This window comes from Lepidochelys kempii, chromosome 26 (genome assembly GCF_965140285.1).
Source record: "Lepidochelys kempii isolate rLepKem1 chromosome 26, rLepKem1.hap1, whole genome shotgun sequence".
Classification (NCBI taxonomy): Eukaryota; Metazoa; Chordata; order Testudines; family Cheloniidae; genus Lepidochelys; species Lepidochelys kempii.
This window is the reverse complement of record NC_136405.1, coordinates 518,027-537,024: the sequence shown is the minus strand read 5'-3', so window position 1 is coordinate 537,024 and position 18,998 is coordinate 518,027. Positions and strand designations below refer to the sequence as shown.

Genomic DNA, 18,998 nt, shown 5'->3' with positions numbered 1-18,998 from the left:
GAAGAGCTGTGCAACCTCGCGGCTGAGGGGCCAGGGAGGTTGGGCGTGCAGGCTAGAGAGCTGGGGTCAGGCCTTGCAGGGTGCAGCACGTCTACACTGGAGCTGGAGGGGTCGTTTCCAGCACGGGCAGACGTATGGGCACATTAAAAGGAGCCATGTGGCGGCTGCAGCCTGGGCAGCGGGAGCGGCTATTCCGAGAGCCTGGTTGGGGCTGGCCTTGGGGCGCTGAGTTCCTTGCAGCTGCACTTCCCCCAAAGCGCTGGCTTGGGCACGCCCACCCCCACTGCCGGCGACCGCACTGCTGGCTTCAGACCGTGCAGACGCAGTGGTGCAGACTTCGGTATGGGCTAAAACCCAGCTATGGACCTAGGGTGCCCAGTTTGGACAGCTCACGCTGTCGCATTGACACCGCTTTCTTAGCTGTGCTGGGGCAGGTATGTCTACCTGTGTCGCACTCACACCTGGCCACAGCATAGAGCCATGCAGGCCGGGCCCTTGGTTTGAGGCTGCTTTCTCTGCCCACAGTCAGCTAGTCTGTGGGCAGCCCAGACAGGCTCAACGTCCTGCCCCAGGCCCCCCAGCCTTTATGTCAGTGGGAACTCGGATTTTCTCCGCATGGCTGGAGCAGAGCAGCCTGGCAGGCCGCTGGTCTCACTGAGGTGTCTTGTCTCTGCTTGGCTGCCGTCCGTCCCCAGGGCAATGTCACGCCCGTCCTGCCGAGGGACTCACGGCTCAGGCTCACCCGCGGGAGCATGGGGTCCCCAGTTGGTTCACAGCCGAGTGCCAGGGACTCACCATTCATCTGGGAGGGCGAGAGGGAATAGTCCTTGTCAGCGTAATGCCGGTCGCCTTTCAGGCTGCGGCTCTGCCGGCCCGAGCCCTCCAGCATGTTGACAATCTCGCTGCGGTCGATGCTCCTCAGGGCTGCATACAGATTCTCCACTGTCAGGGGGAGCAGCTGGTGTCATCAAAAGGCAGCACAGGCCCACCCCTGCCAGGCAGATCTATCCCCGCTGCCCCCACCCATGACATGCCAGCCTCACCCGCCCTCTGGAAAGAGGGCCCAGCCCGATGGACTCAGCCACCCTCAAACTGCGCTGCAAATCCCCCTGGGAACAGATACGCATGCAGACCTGTGACCCAGCGCAGGCCAGCTGTGCATGGGAGCCAACAGCGCCCAGCTGCACACGTATGAGCCAGCGTAGCATGGCGTGTGCAAGGAAGCACTGCATGTCTGTGGATGGCCCAGCCTCTTTTGGGGGGAAAGACTGGATAGGATATAGTGGTCCCCTCTTCCCCAACCTACCATGTGTATCCATGCCTGTCCCGGATCCCCGGCCTGCCCTTCCTACTCACGCCTGGCCCGGCTCTGCGGCCTCGTGTGTGTGTCCACCCCATCCCTGCTCCCCGGCCTGTCCTGCCTACCCACGCCCAACTCAGCTCCCCAACCCACCTTGCCTACCCATGCCTGGCCCGGCTCCCCGGCCTGCCCTGCCTACCCTCCCCCGGCTCAGCTCCCCGGCCCACCTTGCCTATCCACCCCCCGCCTGGCATGCCTGCTAGAGCCCTGGGCTGGCGGCACAGGCCGCCTGTGGAACCCCTGGGGTGCTACCTGTGCCCTCGCCCCTGCAGAAGGTGGCAAATACCCACTCTTGGCATTCTTGCCCTCACGGCTGACCCATAGGTTGAGCAAGGCCACGCTCTGCTCCAGCAGGGAGTTGGGGTTCTCCACCCGGATCCTGTTGATATCGTCCACCCCAAACTGCAGCTCCCGGGCCAGCTCTGTAGGAAACACAGCGCATGTGTTAGGCACAGTACCAGCTCCTGTGCAGCACAGAGAGCAGGGGACAGCACCCGCTCACCAGCATCACGGGTGCGGCCACCTCTGCTCGAGACACTTCTAGGCAAGTAGCCCTGCGGATGCCACCCAGGTCCAGCTGTCCCCCACGTGTCTCCACCCACGTCCACCCAGAGCGTGTACATCCCGCCCATGCGACAGAATAATGCGGGGGGAGTAAAAGGGCAGAAGGTCCCCAGTTTAGTGTCACTGGATGTGAAACAGGGCCCGCTGGGCTCTGCCTGGCTGCCTGCAGCTGGGTCACAAACTGCTCCGACCTGGAAGGATGGTTCCTGAGCCTCCTGGTAGCCGTGGCTGTAACGTAACAAGTGATATCAGCACTGCCCCTGCTGGGTTGGGCCCCAGTCCCAAAGACCTTGCTGCCCTGCTTCAGGAAGCAGGAAAACTTGCAAAATCCTGTCCTGGCTGGCACAGAGATGGGGGGGTGTGCAGGGTGCATCGGTGCATGCCTGCGTGGGTGGAAGAGGGCGGTGCACAACAGTGTACATCCATGCCACAGGGCGGTGCACAGCAGTGTGTGCATGCAAAGGTGTGTGTGCACAACCCGCAAAGGGGGTGCATGGGTACACAAGGTGGTGGGGCACTGGTGTGCATGCGTACCGAAAGGTAGTGCACAGGCGTGTGTGCATGGGAATGTGCGAGGGGACGGTGCACCGGCATGCAGAGATGTGCGAGGGGACGATGCACCGGCATGCAGAGATGTGCGAGGGGACGGTGCACCGGCATGCAGAGATGTGCGAGGGGACGGTGCACCGGCATGCAGAGATGTGCGAGGGGACGGTGCACCGGCATGCATGCAGACTGGCTGGGACTGTACTCTCTTTCCTAGCCCTCTGTCAGGGAGACAAAGCAGGATGTGGACCCGGTGCTCCCAGTGAACACACCCACCACCTGCTGCAGCAGCCTAGCCAGTGAGCTGCTGTTGGGGTGCACACAGATGTAGGAGGCTGCCCAAGCTCAGCCCCCAACTGCTCCACAGCCCCCAGAACAGTCCCACCGCCGGACAGGCAGCGTAAACTCGTGCCTGCTGTCGGCCCAGCTACCTGATTCGATGTCAGAGTGAGCTGGGCCGGGCAGTGCCCCGCCGGCAGCTGGGAGCAGCGTGAGCAAAGCCTGCCCTGGTGCACTGAACTGCAGAGAGCAGGGGTCCGCACCCCCTCAGTGCAGAGAGCGCCAGGCACAGACTCACCAGCCCAGCTGAGGCCCAGTTGCTCCGAGATAACAGCCATCTTCACATCAGCGTTCTCCGTGCCGCTCAGAGGCCCTAGGAGACATGAGCACGTCACAGCAGTGTCTGCTCAGGCCCTGCTCCTACTCGCAGCCCGGGTGTGGTCGCAGGCAGGGAACCCGGCCAGAACCCAGCGAAAAGGGGAGCTGCAAGCACTGCACTCCCCTCAGTGTGGGGTAAGGCAGGGCAGCCTAGCCACTGGGCCCAGCCCTTCCCTCTTGTGGCTCTTCGCAAGTACAGTGGGCTGTAGAGGGCCAGGTGTGGATAGGCAGGGCGGGCCAGGAAGCCAGGATGGACGTGGATAGGCAGGGTGGGTTGGGGGATGACTAGGCAGGGTGGGTGGGGGAGCCGCGTGGCAGGGTGGATAGGCAGGGCAGACTCGGGGCTTGGACAGGCAAGGCAGACTCGGGGGTTGGATAGGCAGGGCGGGCCGGGTGCCCGGCCAGGAGTCGATACCAGGGTGGGCTGCATACCCAGAGTGTTCTCACTGAGGATGCTGTATCTCTCTCGCAGAGCCAATGGTGTCAGAGTCCTCCTTCGCTCCTCGCTGCCAGTCCCCTGGAGGAGAAGTCACCATGGGTCACCTGCCCCACAGGGAATGGAGCCATCCAGCCCCTCAGTCTGGGAGCTCCCTGGCGGGAACTGGCAAGGCCCAGGGAGCCCAGCCCACCCCAGGGGTTTGGGTTGGATCCTCCAGTAACTCCCCAGCTGCCCGGGCCCCTGGCCCAGCGCTCACTGACCTTGGTGCATGGCGGCATGGTGATGTTCAAGTGGCACAGGACATGCTGCAAATCCTCGTACTTCATGGCCTTGCGCAGGAAGGAGAGCGAGCCACCTGCCTCCCGGCTGCTGTCCCTCACCTAGACACCACAACACAGGTGGGCAGCATGGAGCAGAGACGGGCCCGTGGCCCAGCCCGGCCCAGCCGCTCAAACCCTCAGGCGGCTGTTACCTTGACGGGGATGGCCAGCCGGTTCTCCTGGAAGGACTGGAAGTGGAAGCTGCGCTGCTGCGTGGCCTTCTTGACAGGCACCAGGTTCCCCGAGAGCTCGACATGCAGGGGCATCCCCTCCAGCACCTGGGAGAGCAGGGAGGGGTCAGGCTCAGAGCTCCCTTTTCCCCTGCCCCACAGGGCCCCAGCGCGGTGGGGTGCGGGGACTCAGGCAAAACTGGGTGCAGAAACTTCAGGCATATTGTGGGGGGGATAGCTCAGCAGTTTGAGCATTGGCCTGCTAAACCCAGGGTTGGGAGTTCAATCCTTGAGGGGGCCGTTTAGGGATCTGGGGCAAAAATTGGGGATCGGTCCTGCTTTGAGCAGGGGGTTGGACTAGATGATCTCCTGAGGTCCCTTCCAACCCTGATATTCTAGGATATTCTGATATAATAGTGACGAGGAGTGATGTGGTTGTTTGGCTCACTGCCCCCCCAAAATGGACCCGGCTGAGGGGTCCTGTTCTCTGTACCTACAAGCTCTGTTTGAGACTGTGTTCCTGTCATCTAATAAACCTGTTTTACTGGCTGGCTGAGAGTCACGTCTGACTGCGGAGTTGGGGGGCAGGACCCTCTGGCTGCCCCAGGACCCCGCCTGGGTGGACTTGCTGTGATTCTATGACTCCTCCCCGACATTCCTTAGCCAGGGAGCAGGCAGGACCCAGCCCCCCCAAACCCCCAGCACTGAAGCTGGGTAAGTGGGCGGGGGCCGCACAAACCAGGCCTTATTGTGCAGTGAGCAGGGGAGGGCTGGGACTCCCCGAGGGCCATCCGCGCACCAGGCGGAGGGAGGGGCGCTACCTCGATGTCCCTGCTGCGGGCCACTTCGCGGAAGTTCTCGTGGTGCTCCAGTGTCTTGTCCACCTTGTCGTCGGTCATGCAGTAGCAGCGCAGTCGCCCCTCCCGTCCATTGTTCATCTTGGCAAACACCACAAACTTGGCCATGTAGGGCACGGCCGTCAGCTCCTTGTACAGCATGGTGGCAAAATGGACGGCCTCGGCCGTGCGTGGGCAATCAGCCAGCCAGAACCTGCAGGGCATGAGCCCCAAGCTGGTCATTACGGCACAGCCGGGGGCCCCTCGAGCCTGACGCACCCAGGCCAGGCCTCCCCCAGCGCTGAGCACCAGCGGCTCTTGCTGGCTTCCCATAAACCACATCCAAAGAACAAAGATTTCAGCTATTTCGTGCCGTTCCGGGGCACCAGGCCGGCATCGCAGTGCACGGCACAGCGGGCACACCGGGCACTGGTCGGTCACAAGAGAGCGACAAAGGAAGAGAACAGAAAAATGGGGGAAACCCCATAAAATAAAATGAACTCCAACACAACCCTCCAGCATGACTGCAGGCTCTCCGCTCGCGAGCAGCCCAGAGCAGACTCGCCCTGGGGGACTGCTTGGCCCCTGCTTTTGCCCAGGGCACCCCCTGCTGGACATTGCTGTGTTCACAGAAGACAGGGCAGGCCTGCGTTTGCACGTATGTGACAGTACAAGCGTGTGAGGCTTGCAGTGGCCTAGGCACATGGGAATCTTTGTTCAGATGCCACCGGGGCTTGGTGGCCCAGGGGCTTGAGGTGCCAGAGGGGAACCCTGGGGAACACTGGCACGTTTCCCTTCAGGCAGCAAGAGCTGGCCTTGTGATCCAGGCTCTGGGCTGGGACTCAGGGGTGCTGGGTTCAGGTCCCAGCCCTGCCACAGCCTCCTCTGGGACTGCAGCTGAGTCACTGAATCACCTGCGCCTCAGCCCTGCTCTGTGACCTGGCACCTAGATGGGCTCTGGCCAAGCTCCATATGCCCCACAGCACCAGCCGGGTCATCAGCCCCCAGGCCAGACAAGGCGCCGTGCACCCGTCGCTCACCTGGCGGATACATTAGTGGTGAAGTTGGCACACTCGTTGGCATAGACCAGCTTCGTGGTTCCTGTGATATCCTCCCACTGCGCTTGGGCTGTGCCTCCTATAAGGACACAACAGGACCTGATGCACTGCCCCAGCCCGCAGAATCTGCCCCTGGCCCCTCTGCAGCTTGGGATCTGCCCCTGGCCCCACCGAGGTCCACCACCTGGCCCCCTTGCTGCTTGGAATCTGCCCCTGGCTGCTTCATCCCCTGGGATCTGCCCCGCGCTCCATCACCACCCAGGATTCACCCCCTTGTCCCCCAGGATCCTCCCCAGGCCCCTTTGCTGCCTGTGATCTACCTTGGCCCCTTCCGTCCCCTAGGCTCTGCCCCCTGGCTCCCTCATCAACTGGAATATGACCTCCCAGTGCCCCGTGATCTGCCCCCTACTCTACTGTGATCTGCCCCTCAGCACCCTTACTGCCCAGGATGCACCCTGTTTGCCTGCCCCCAGCTTCTTTAGCTCCATCCCAGCCCCTCAGCACCTTCCCCTCACCACCCCCACCAAGCGACTCCCAGAGCCGCCTGTCTGCACAGAGACCCCACTGCCCTGGAGACACCAGTTTCCATCCCCCAGCCCCCACCTAGCTGCGGAAGAGTGAACCTCATTTGCAGCAAAGCAGGGGAGCGCACAGGGAGAGGGAAGGACCCTGCGGAGCAGGGAGCAGTGCAGGATGGAAGGGGGAAGGACCCCAGGGAGCAGCGCAGAGGGGAAGGACCCCAGGGAACAGGGAGCAGCACAGGGTGGAAGGGGGAAGGACCCCAGGGAGCAGCGCAGAGGGGAAGGACCCCAGGGAACAGGGAGCAGCACAGGGTGGAAGGGGGAAGGACCCCAGGGAGCAGCGCAGAGGGGAAGGACCCCAGGGAACAGGGAGCAGCACAGGGTGGAAGGGGGAAGGACCCCAGGGAGCAGCGCAGAGGGGAAGGACCCCAGGGAACAGGGAGCAGCACAGGGTGGAAGGGGGAAGGACCCCAGGGAGCAGCGCAGAGGGGAAGGACCCCAGGGAACAGGGAGCAGCACAGGGTGGAAGGGGGAAGGACCCCAGGGAGCAATGCAGAGGGGAAGGGGAGGAGAAGGAGCCCTGGGGCAGGTGGGGGAGCAGTGCCAGGGGAAAGAGCCCCAGCATGGCCACCCGGCGCTGCCCTAAGGCAGTTGCAGCAGGGTGGGGCAGGTGCTCTCACCGACAACGCTGCAGAGCAGGCGCAGGCTGGTGGTGTCGCCCTCCCCGCTGTCCCGGGGATTGTCCTTCCAGGAGGGCGGGAATGGGATGCGGAGCCCTATGGGCCGGTGGAACTTCCTGCGGCGCGGCTCCACGGTGACGATGGGACTGAAGGTCGCCTGGTTCCCCAGCAGCTTTGTCACCAGCTCATCCGGCACGGGCTGCGCCTGCGGGACAGAACAGGCAGGGCCATGAGGGCCAGCCCCCCCCCCCCCAGGTCGGGAGCAGTCACCCTCTGGCACCCCTTGCCCTGGGAGATGATGGAGTACTGCTGCCCAGCACGGCTGGTCTGGAACCAGCACGCTGCCTGGGAAGAGCCCACCTCATCTTCGTCTGCCCATTCACTCCAGGGGCAGGGACACCCGGTACCTGCCCTGCTGGCCCAGGCCCGTCCCTCTGTCCGTCCCCAGGGGCAGGGATATCTGGTACCTGCACAGCCTGCCCAGGCCCCATCCCTCTGTCTGTCTGTCTGTCCCCAGGGGCAGGGACACCCGGTACCTGCACTGCTGGCATAGACCCCGTCCCTCTGTCCGTCTGTCTGTCCCCAGGGGCAGGGACACCCGGTACCTGCACAGCCTGCCCAGGCCCCGTCCCTCTGTCCGTCTGTCCGTCCCCAGGGGCAGGGATATCTGGTACCTGCACAGCCTGCCCAGGCCAAGTCCCTCTGTCCATCTGTCTGTCCCCAGGGGCAGGGACACCCGGTACCTACCCTGCTGGCCCAGGCCCCATCCCTCTGTCCGTCTGTCTGTCCCCAGGGGCAGGGACACCCGGTACCTGCACTGCTGGCCCAGGCCCCGTCCCTCTGTCTGTCCCCAGGGCCATGGAGATGGCTACCTGCAGAGCCAGTTTGACTCTCTTGGTCACAGCTGTCTCCGGGAAGGTGGCCTGCACCATGGGAACCAGCGTACTCTTCAGACACCCCCCTTCGGGGCCAATCAGGTCGCAGTCTTGGCAGACACGGGACATAACCACGAAGTAGAGGGGGAAATCGGTGCTGATGATACGGCAAATCCTCTTCTTCTCCAGCTCCTCCAGGCTCTCCAGCTCTGTAACAGCAGCCCCACTTTGAGAAAGCAGGGCCCAGCCATGCACTGGCCCCGCCTCCACTTCACCCATGCCCATGTCACCCAGCCCCATGCCAGCCTGGCCAACACTCTGCACCAGCCCCACCACTAACCCACCCCATTTGGCCACCAGCCCCACCCCTACCGGCCATGCCCCATCCCTGCCCCCACTCTGCCCGACCAAACCTCAGCCCTGCCTGCATGTGCCAGCCCTGCCCAGGCACACTCTGCCGACCACCCTGCCTGTCAGCTGCAGCCAGGCACGGCCGCCCTGCCCCACAGGGAGCTGCTCTGCCGTGGCAGAGCCCCTCCAGCCTGCCCCTGGCCTAGCGCACTCACCTTCGTCCATGCCGTTGAGCACCTGGTCCAGGCAGCTCTCGCTGCAGCGGTTGTGGTGTTCCTTCCAGATGGAGCCGTTCTCACTGCGCAGCACCGCCAGCTCCCGATCCCGCCGCCCGTATGACCCAAAGTGGGGGATCTCCACAATCACAGGGCTGCGGGAGAGCACGGCGCTGAGAGGGGCCCGGGGCTGAGCTGTGCTGCTGACACAGCACGGAGCACCTCTCAGCAGGGCCTTGCCGGGAGGGAATCAAGCTGCCCAGACGGGGGAGGGCAGGGGAGCCCAGTGGGTAAAGCCCAGGAGAGGGAACCAGGACATCTGTGGTCTGAGACTCACTCTGTGGCCTTGGGCTAGTCTCTTCGCACTGATCCTCGGCCTCTCCCCGCCCCAATCCTCCCTAGGGGTCATGGGACTGGCTGCTTGCAAAGGACTCCACAGGTCCCACTAGCCCATTATAATGGGGCCTGCTTGTTTGCGGCACTTGGTATCAGTGTGCTGGGCTCCAAGGACCAAGCCCCTGCCTATGGGGTGTGACGCTGGCAGGCCAGGTGCCAGCTCATGCCAAGGGCCCATGTCTCTGCTGCACTCTGACAAATACATGGCTGGAACCCGTCCGACTCACCTGGGTGTTAGTATTGTTAAAATGGGCATTAGGATTCTTAGCATGTGTTTAGACTTTAAGAACACTGGTGAGCAGCTGCCTGCATAGGTCTCATAGCCTCTGGATCACATATTGTACGGTAATATTTGAGCATTTGTTTTGTAAGTGTCTCTGCCACTGCAAAGCACTAGACAGGAGAGAGACATTAACTAGTGTAAAGTGCTGCTCTCCAACAAGAGCTGTTATGACCTGGCCAACAAGGAAGCCTCATCGACACCAGACAGACTAAAGAGGGACATTAAAGAGGACAAAAGTGTTTGTAGCTCTGTTCTTCCCCCCATGAAGATGAGTCACACAAGTGGATTTCTCCCAGCAGCTGAGTTCTCAGCTCAGAGCACTGGGGGAAGGGAATAAAAACCTCTGACAAGAAGGAACTGGATCTCTATGCTGCTTGAACTCTGGAGGCAAGGTTTCTAGGGCTCCCCAGCTGCTCAGCCTGGGTTAGCCCTAAAGGACGTACTTTCTTGCTTATTATAGAAGCTTCTAATACTTTTTGAAACTTCAGACTGGAACTCTGTATGTGTATATCTATGTGTATCTGCTTTAACTTTGTAAATAACTCTCGTTTCCTTTCCCTGGTAACAAATCTATACATCATTTATTACAGGACTGGCTACAAGCACTGGCTTTGGTGAGAGCTCCAGGTGCAACTGATCTGGGGTAAGAGACTGGCCTTTGGGACTGGGAGTGACCTGCATTGCTGTGATTGGTGCTGTAAGGGACCATCAGCCACAAAGGCAGGCCCCCTTGGGTGACAAGAGACCAGTCTGTGACTCATGGTAAGGCTGTTACAGTGCCCGAGGAGTTAACCTTGATAACTGGCTGATTCTAAGGGCAGAACTCACCACCAATGGGGGCTTGCACCCAGGTGCCCTGAGATCAGAACTCACGCTCCCATGTCACTGAAGGGCAGCTCGACACGGGGTACAGACCAGAAGGTGTAAAATCCCTGGGCCTGACCGTCAGCTGGTGTAAACTGCCACAGTGCCACTGGCCACAGGGTGGTATGGCACCATTGGCCTGAGCAATGCCTGTGGCTACAGTGGGGCTGTGCCAGTCGACCCCAACGGAGGGCCAGGCCCCTCTCTCTGCCAGTGCTAGCAGCAAAGGGAAGCAGAGGCCTGGTTACCTCCCCTGCTCCCTCCAGGGGGGTAGAGATCGGGGCTCTGACTGGGAACTGACACCTCCCCACTGCTCACCTCAGGAACTGTGCCCCAGCGGGTCCCAGTGCAATGATCCTACTGGCCAGACCCTCCTCCTCAGCCAGGGGCGGTGGTGTTGTCAGTTTCTGCGGCTTTACCAGGCGGCAGGTGATGCGGGTGGGTGCAGCGCAGGTCCGGGGGGGAATGATCACTCGCAGCCCGTTGTGACGGCTGCCCCTCATGGAGCCGCCGCGGGCGTCCACCATGAAGCTCACCAGGAACCTGCAAGGACAGACAAACCCGGGTGTCCCACCGAGACTCACCAACTGCCTGGTGTGACGAAGTGGGACTGTTCTTAATGTTTCCTCTGAATAGTGTGGGGGTGCCTCAGTTTCCCCTAGGCAGTTCTTAAGTATCTAGGGGGTGGAGTAAGGGTGTATGATCATTGCAGAGCCCTAGAGGGCATGTGTGTGCAGGAGTCTGGACACAGAGAATGGCCAACACCATGTTTCCTGGCCACTGATGGCCTGGGCCCTTCCCCCCTGCAAGGTGAGAGCTGAAGGGTTGGAGAACAAAGGAATCAGGTGACCACCTGGCGGGGGGGGGGGGGGGGGGGGGGGGGGGGGGGGAGGGAAAGGAACAAAGCCCAGAGGAGGAGGGGCTGGAGGGGGTTTTCAGTTTGGGGCTGGCTGGGACATGGAGTGAAGTGCAGACGTGGTTGTCTGGCTCACTGACCCCCAAAAGGGACCCAGCTGAGGGGTCCCGTTCTCTGCACCTACAAGCTCTGTTTTAGACCATGTTCCTGTCATCTAATAAACCTTCTGTTTTACTGGCTGGCTGAGAGTCACGTCTGACTGCGAAGTTGGGGTGCAGGACCCCCTGGCTTCCCCAGGAGCCCCGCCTGAGCGGACTCGCTGGGGGGAAGCGCACGGAGGGGCAGAGGATGCTGAATGCTCCGAGGTCAGACCCAGGAAGGTGGAAGCTGTGTGAGCTGTGTGTCCTGCAGACAGGCTGCTCACAGAAAGGCGACTGCCCCAGAGTCCTGACTGGCTTCATGGGGAGCAGTTCCAGAGCATCGCCCAGGGACTCCGTGACACCTGGCATGAGGGTGCGCATGGGAGCTGGGCACTCACCCTGTGTGCACGGGGCTGGCCACAGGGCTGATGTTGTCCGAGGTCTCTGTCGCGGGGCTGCTGGGGATTAAGGAGTCTTCGTCGAACTCCTTGGACGGCTGAGCGAATAGGAAACAGCTCATTAGACACAGCTTGCTTGCCCATCCCATCTTGCTATGCTGGGGCTCCTGGCAAAATCCTGGCTCCCGTACGGTGGGCTATCACCACTCCCATGCCAGTTGAGACCTTGCTGGGGAAAGGGCCAGGCCCACTGAAGTTCAAGGGGAGAAAATGTCCCTTCTCATTACAGCCCATTACAAAACCTCAGCCAGGGGCTGGTACTGGGACCTGGTGAGGCTCAGAGCCAGCTTGGGAAGGCCTCGAATATTGGAAACCTGAGGAATCAAGAAGCAGTGGCCTTGGACTCCTGCAGGCCCTGTGGCCTGGAACCTCAGCACCCTTATCGCCTCTGCCAGCAGCTCTGCCTCTTGCCACCAGCCAGAGAGGGCCCGGCCTCAGCTCCAGCCTCCTTTAAGGCCCCTGGAACTCAGCATGCACCCAGAGATACAGCTGCAGCACCCCTGTCTGCCAGAGGCCCCTCAAAGCTGCTCCAGCTGACCTCCCAGCCTGGGCCAGCCCTGCCCACAGGCATTGCCAGGGGTGCAGCTCAGGACGGCACCCATTCTGCATGGGTGGGAATAGGGACACAAGAGAGAGGGGGTCTGCCAAGCCCAGGCTGGCTGCGGAAAGCCCCTGCCCAGAGGACAGCTCTGAGCCAAACCCCACAAGAGCTGGATGGCCAGCACAGCATGAGGGCGGAGGTGAGGTGGCTGCAAGCCCCCTTTCCCCAGGGCAGGTGAAGGAGGAGGCTTCTCTGCAGCTCCTGCTCCTCACGTCTCCAGCTGGCTTCTGATTGCCCTCCCCAGCCGTTCTCTCGCTCTACAAGGCGTTTGGAATGGACCGGGCCAGGCCTCGGTTGTGCCAGGCATTACCCTGCAGTGCAGCCAGCCAGGACTCCCTGGCCCTGGGTGGGGCAGAACCCACCTGCTCAGGCTCCTCCGGTTTGATCACCACAGTCTCAGGTGTGACGCAGGGGATCCGCGGGATGGCTGGAGACTCCACCCTGGGCAGGTGACAAGGGATACGGTCACAAGCAGCCTCTGACAGCAACGCTCATGTGCTACGATTCCCCTGTGGGCCCCAGGCCCTGGAGCACCCGCCGAGCGTGAGGTGTCCCTGAGAGAGGGCTCTGCACAGACCACAGGCCCACGAGCACCGACTCTCGCAAAGGACCACACCATGAGTGACCTGCACTCCCTGGCGCTGGCCTGACCCCACCGCGTCTCTGTGGAGTGGGCTCCATGCTCCCAGCACCCCTGGTGTGAGCCACTGGCTTGGGGGGAAGGGGGACAGCATTACCCTGGGGACAGCAGCAGGGATGTAAAGCTCAGGCTGGAAAGGGCCTTGTAGACTGAGCTAGGCTGAACCCCCTCACCAGCCCCCCCACGCCATGTCTGCCCCACAGCCCCACCATGCCACCTCTGCCCCACAGCCCCATGCCTGTCCCACAGCACCCACCCTACAGCCCCATGCCTGCCCCACCATGCCACCTCTGCCCCACAGCACCACACCTGCCCCACCATGTCATGGCCACCCCACAGCACCCACCTGCCCTGTCATGCCAGCTCTGCCCTAGAGCACCCCCGCAGCACCACGCCACCTCTGCCTCACAGCATCTGCCCCACTATGCCATGACTGCCACCACAGCACCGTGCAGTGCTTCTTACACTTGATCCAGCTTGGGGACAAACTCCATCTCCTTCTCCTCATCCTGCTCCCTGGAATCCTGCTTCTCAGGCCTGGTGTCAGCCAGCTCCTCCCCTGGAACCAAGACATGGCTCAGCCCACCGGGGCAGAATGGCAGAGGGCCAGACGTCAGGTCCTCTCCCTGCCCCGGCCTGGGCTGGCACAGAGCTAAGCTGGTTGTGCCCAGCTCTCCATGGGCTGGCATCTCCACCCCCAAGCCAGGGCTTGTTTCTTGGCTCCTGGTGTCAGCCAGCAACACTGCCCCACCCGTCACTGCGCCACTTTTGGCCAGCCTGTCTCCAGGGCACGCTGTCTGCCAGCTGGGTTGCCTTGTCTCTGGGTGCGAGGCCCATGCCACGGGTTAGCATGACATGAGCTGTGGTTGATGTTACAGCTGCCCAGGCAGCACGCCGGCCCCTCTCCCAGAAGATCCTTACCCTTCCTGCTGACGGGTGCTCTCCTGCCCGGCCTGCTCCCTGAGCGCCCTGCCGAGGGCATGGTGCAACGGGATGAAGAGTTGGTGCATGGGACGGGAGAGACCCGTGCTTCCCGATCACCAGCCCAATTTACACTTGGGGCAGGGGGCTCAGTCCACTCTGACGGGATTCCCCCGGGAACAAAACCCGGCATTCTGGTGTCGGAGAGGCCAGAACCCCTGGGGCAGGAGGGGCCCGGACACAGCAGCCCAGGAACATCTCAGCACCCAGGCACCCAGATGAAATCAGGAGCGCTGCAGTGGGCAGTCCCTGCTGGGCAAACCTGGGTGCCCATCTCCCACAAAACACAGGCTCAGGCTCCCTTCCTCCAGCGAGCACCCCTTGCCCGGGCGCTTTGCCTGTCCCTGGTTGGCCTGGGAGCCCCTGGGAGTGAGGGGGTGGTCAGGAGGAGACAATGCCCATTCATGCAATCAGCACAAGGACGGCAGCATGGGCACAGACAGATGGGCAGGGCGCAATGGTGTTAGGGCCCAGGCTGGCCAGCCCAGCAGCAACCAGGGCTGATGGGAAGCCCCGCGGAGTGGGATGGGTCAGTGAGCACGTGTGGGTGAAATGGGGCGGTGAAGCGGGGCCACAGTGACACACACAGTCCATACCCATGACAGTGACCTGAGTGGAGCCTGCAAAGCAAGAAGAGTCAGAGTTGAGGAGCGGGCGGGAGAGGCATGTGAGCCACATGTGACGCTCACTGCCCTGTGGATACCAGGCACGGCCCCTGCCACGCTCGTGGGGGCAGCTCACCAGGGCTCGCCACAGCGGGGAACTGGGAACTGCTACAGCTGGGACCCCGACGGTGTGGCCTGACGGGGGCAGTGGTGTGTGCTGCCAGAGCCCACCCTCCTTGGGCTGCCTCAGCCACGGGCAGCTCTGCACCCATGGCGAGAGCCCCTGGGCCTGGGCAGGGGCTACAGGGGTCTGGGTGTCTCTCCTTGGTGGCCTTGGGGAAGTGTGCAAATCTCTGATGTCACAGACCCCCAAGAGCCCGCCCAGCACAGCTCCCCCCTTGATCCCAGGGAGACCAAGCCTGGCAGAGCTCCCCCCTTCACCCTCAGGGAGACGCCGCCCGGCAGAGCTCCCCCCTTCACCCTCAGGGAAACCCTGCCCATCAGAGCTCCCCCCTTCACCCCCCCAGGTAGATCCTGCCCAGCAGAGTTCCCCCCTTCACCTCCAGGGAGACCCTGCCTGGCACAGCTCCCCCCTTCACCCCCCAGGGAGACCCACCCCAGCACAGCTCCCCCCTTGATCCCAGGGAGACCCCGCCTGGCAGAGCTCCCCCCTTCACCTCCAGGGAGATCCCTCCTGTCAGAGCTCCCCCTATTTCCATTGGCACATCTCCTCTCTGCCCTCCAGAGACACTGTGCCTGGCAGAGCCCCCAGCCCAGGGGGCTCCCTGGCCTGCAGGAGCTCTGCTGTCCTGCCCTCACCTTCATCCTCGGACACATCCAGGATCTCATCCACCGTCTCAGGGAAGCTCATGCGGTGCTTGTCACTGACCAACTGTGAGAGGGAGAGAGAGTCAGAGCTGGGCTGGCCCCAGAGCCTCAGCCGGGCACACCCAGCCCACCCAGTGCGGCTTGCTGGGCCAGCCTGGAGCTAATGGAGCTGGGCCTTCAGCTCACCCCAGGGACTCAGACCCAGAAGCCTGGGTTCAAACCTCTCCACCGACGACCCACCCAGGGCAGAAGCTGACACCACAGCCGGGCAGCAGGAGCCTCGCCAGCCTGGGCCGCTGTGGGCAGCACCAGGTGGCACCAGAGCTCCCCGTGGCTGAGCAAACCCCCCATGGGATCCTCTCCCCAAGGCCAGGCCCCAGGGATCATCCCAGAGTGTGTGCAGGGAGCGCCCCGCGCTGCGAGGGAGGGGCAGGGACTCACCGGGGTGCTGGTTTCTTCTGTAACTAATTTTAGCACATCCGTGACAGAGATGTAGCCGAGGCGCTTAGCGATGGCCAGGGGCGTGGTGCCATTCTGCACAGGGAGAGAGGGGGCAGGGTTAGCCGCTGGGGCGGGACTGCACTGGTGTGGGTGGCAGGATCCCAGAGAGTGGGAGTGTGAGGGGTGGCGGAGGGGGCAAGCGAGAGGACGCTTGTAGGAGAGAGCGCGTGTGAGCGAGGGGCGGCAGGGCATGAGCTGCAGGGCAGGGCAAGTGTGCAGGGTGAGTGTGAGTGGCACATCTCAGAGAGCAGCCTCGGGGCTAGCATCACCCGCGGTACTCACCGTGCTGACCTCATTGGGGGAGGCGCCGTGCTTCAGCAGCAGCGTGACGATATCCGTGTGACCCTGCTGAGCGGCCTGGTGCAGAGGGGTGTACCCTAGCTGCAAAGGGAGGCAGAGGGCTGTGACAAAGCGACAGGTTGCAATGTTTTTATGATCCCTGAGTGTGCCTCAGATTCCCTTATAAGCTGCACTGTTACCTTGCGGGCGATGGGATGGGGCAATGAGGGACTGTGCTCTCAGGGCAGGACAAGAGACACAGGCAGGAATGTCACCTCCTGGCCTGAAGCCTGAATGGGTCATTCGAAAGGACTGGCTGAGGCTAACCCCAGGTCAATGGAGCATCTATCCGAGAAGACAATGACAAATGCAACCCCCAGGACACTGACACCCAGCAGCCAGTGACCCAGAGGGAGAGGGATTTGTCCACCTCTCCGGGTGCCCGGGGTCAGAGAGGCACAGGGGGCTGGGCCCATTCTCCGGGACATGCTGGATGGTCCCCAGGCTGCTCTGCCCTCTCCCACGCTGCCCCTCCCAGTCAGAAACACATGGGCTGCTCAAAGCAGCTGGGCTGTGGGGAGGTGCCCAGCAGAGCCGGCTGCTGGCTCTGGGCTCCCAGGAAGGCTCAGTCAGCCATAGTCTGTGCTGGGCCCAGCCACCACCTGACCCCTGCAAGCAGCAGCCACCCAGCCACGGCATGAGATGGAGCAGAACCCAGGTGCTCTGCCCCCTCCCGCAGCCTGTGGAGGCACTCCACAGAGCAGAGAGGTGGCGGGCATGGCTGCCCACTGCAGGCAGGTGTGGCATGTGGGCGCAGAGAAGGGTTAGAGGGCTCTCTGTACCTTCGTCTTTGCATTGACGTCTGCCTGGTGCTGCAACAAAAATTTCACCACCTTGATGTTCCCATAATGGCTGGCCACGTGCAGCGGTGTGTAGCCCATCTGAAAGGCAGACCAGGGACCCGGGCTCACACAGCCATCGCACGCCAACCCGCTCCCTCGCCCTGACTCAGGGTGCACCATCCACATGGGGCTGGGGGGCCCACAGTGCGGCAGGTACATCAGATTGGAGCCACTCCTGGCACCAACCTTGTGCCCTGGCAGTGCCATGCCAAGAGCTCAGAGCCATTGCAGACTGCCCCAAGCACCCCGCCCCCGACTGTGCCAGGAGCCCCCTCCTATCAGCGTGCTTTGGGGCAGGAGGGGAACAGTGGGGCAGGAGCCCTGAGAGGTAAGCCGAGGAGACTGTCAGAAGGAGAAATGCCTTCTGCTGTTGGCTTTCAGGAACTGGGAGCTAGAGAGCAGGTCTGGGCGGGCCGGGGGGTGCGGGGGGGGCTAAGCCCCGCACGTCTGCAGTGAGAGCCTGTGCCTCCCTCTTTACCCGGGTCACTGCATCCATTGTGACGCCATGTCTGATCAGAACATCAGCGACTGGCACGTGCCCCTCTTGGGCTACCAGGTGCAGAGGAGTCAGGCCACTCTGAAAAGAAAGCCAGGTCACATACTATGGTCGGGCCACCCACCTCCATGGGGGTCAGGGCCGTGGCACCCTGCCTCTGTGGAGGGCAGGGCTGTGACGCCCCCCTGTCTCCATTGGGGTCAGGGCTGCGCCACTCCTCCCGCCTCCATGGGGGTCAGGGTGACGCGACGCAGAGTCGGTTATCAACATGTCAGACATACATGACCGTGGGCACTGCCGTCCAGCGCAGCACAACAACGGAGGCAGGCAGCAGGCGAGTCCAGCCCCAGTGTAACCCAGAGAAGCTGATGGAGCGGCTCTGGGGAACATCAGTTTGAATTTGGCATCCAAATACGTGGTTCAAACACAGCACACCCAAAGACACCTTTAAAGCTCCCCTGGGGCAGGAGCAAGACAGGTCCCCCTGGACACAACCACTGCCCCTGCCCCAGGGGAGGGCGACGGGGGAAGTGGGCTCCCCAACGTAGCCAGGTGCCAGGACTTGCCCAGAGCCAGCAGGGCAGTGCAGGGGTCAGGACTTGGGGGCCCTGCTCTCCAGCCACTGGCTCTTGCTGCCTCCTTGGCTCCTTCCCACCCTGGAGGGCTCCCCGTGTGCAAGGAAAGCCTGGCGAAGTGAGCTGTTCCCAGCCTTCCAGGCGAGAGCCCATGTCCCTAGCTCTGCTCTGCTCACCTTGTTGCCCAGGTTGCCATTGGCCTGTTTGGAGATGAGCAGTGCTGCCATGTCCGCGTACCCCTCCTGGGCAGCAAGGTGCAGAGGCATCACACCCTGCATGGACTCAGCATTAGCAGAAGCCCCGTACTGCAGCAGGCTGCTGGCCACCTCCAGCTGGTTCTGCTTGGCCGCAATGTGCAGGGGGGTGTAACCGTTCTGCAGGGAGAGAGGAGTCACTCACCTGGCAGACGCTGGGCAGCCCTGCTAGGCCCCAACTAGTCCACCCACGGGCCAGGCTCCAGGCGGGACTGCTCCCCCCAGCACATGTCCAGAGCCCCGAGGCTTATCTCTCTCTGCCAGAGCCAACATCTCCCTGCCGGTCAGCCGAAGTTCAAAGCAGGGCAGGGATCTGAGAGACCACCTGTCCCAACACTGACTGGGGCCAGCCAGGGACTCCCCAGGACCTGGCAGTTATTGCTCCTGCTTGCTTCTGGCTCAGCCTTTGGCCAGTGTCCTAGGGATGGGGTGCAGACCGGGCCTCCCCGCTCGCTGTCCTGTGCTCTGCCATGTGTGAGCGTGGAGCGGGAGCCCATCCAGTGCAGCACCCCTCTCGCCGGGGTGTCAGCAGGGCTGTCAGGCCAGAAGGGTACTGGCGTGCAGGCTAGGCGGTGGGAGAGTCAGGCATAGGAGGCTGCGTGCACACTCAGAGAATACTGCTTCTGAAATGACCCTGTCTCTGAAGTGGCTGGACAGGTGTATGGGGCCCCTTCCAGGTCTGGCCAGTGGCTCAGAGCAGGGGCGAGCCTGGCCCAGTGGCTGCCAGCATGGAGGTTTCTAACATTG

General features: G+C 62.5%; 1 protein-coding gene across 10 annotated transcripts in view; it reads right to left on the bottom strand.

Moving 5' to 3' along the window:
* Positions 1-18,998, bottom strand: part of ANK1 (ankyrin 1) — a 116,131-nt gene that overhangs the window by 12,721 nt on the left and 84,412 nt on the right. For 8 of the 10 annotated variants that reach the window (XM_073325379.2, XM_073325377.2, XM_073325378.2 and 5 more), the window contains exons 17-38: positions 18,174-18,371; positions 17,405-17,503; positions 16,867-16,965; positions 16,028-16,126; positions 15,686-15,778; positions 15,236-15,308; positions 14,408-14,431; positions 13,296-13,389; positions 12,553-12,631; positions 11,530-11,627; positions 10,454-10,678; positions 8,593-8,747; positions 8,024-8,235; positions 7,152-7,356; positions 5,933-6,029; positions 4,878-5,106; positions 4,039-4,164; positions 3,827-3,946; positions 3,560-3,644; positions 3,048-3,122; positions 1,651-1,782; positions 796-942 (exon numbers count right to left, since the gene is read on the bottom strand). In XM_073325379.2, the coding sequence (XP_073181480.1) occupies positions 796-942; positions 1,651-1,782; positions 3,048-3,122; positions 3,560-3,644; positions 3,827-3,946; positions 4,039-4,164; positions 4,878-5,106; positions 5,933-6,029; positions 7,152-7,356; positions 8,024-8,235; positions 8,593-8,747; positions 10,454-10,678; positions 11,530-11,627; positions 12,553-12,631; positions 13,296-13,389; positions 14,408-14,431; positions 15,236-15,308; positions 15,686-15,778; positions 16,028-16,126; positions 16,867-16,965; positions 17,405-17,503; positions 18,174-18,371 (2,764 nt within the window). The remainder of the gene's footprint in view (positions 1-795; positions 943-1,650; positions 1,783-3,047; positions 3,123-3,559; positions 3,645-3,826; positions 3,947-4,038; positions 4,165-4,877; positions 5,107-5,932; positions 6,030-7,151; positions 7,357-8,023; positions 8,236-8,592; positions 8,748-10,453; positions 10,679-11,529; positions 11,628-12,552; positions 12,632-13,295; positions 13,390-14,407; positions 14,432-15,235; positions 15,309-15,685; positions 15,779-16,027; positions 16,127-16,866; positions 16,966-17,404; positions 17,504-18,173; positions 18,372-18,998) is intronic. The other 2 variants (XM_073325371.2, XM_073325375.2) reach the window with 2 other exon arrangements.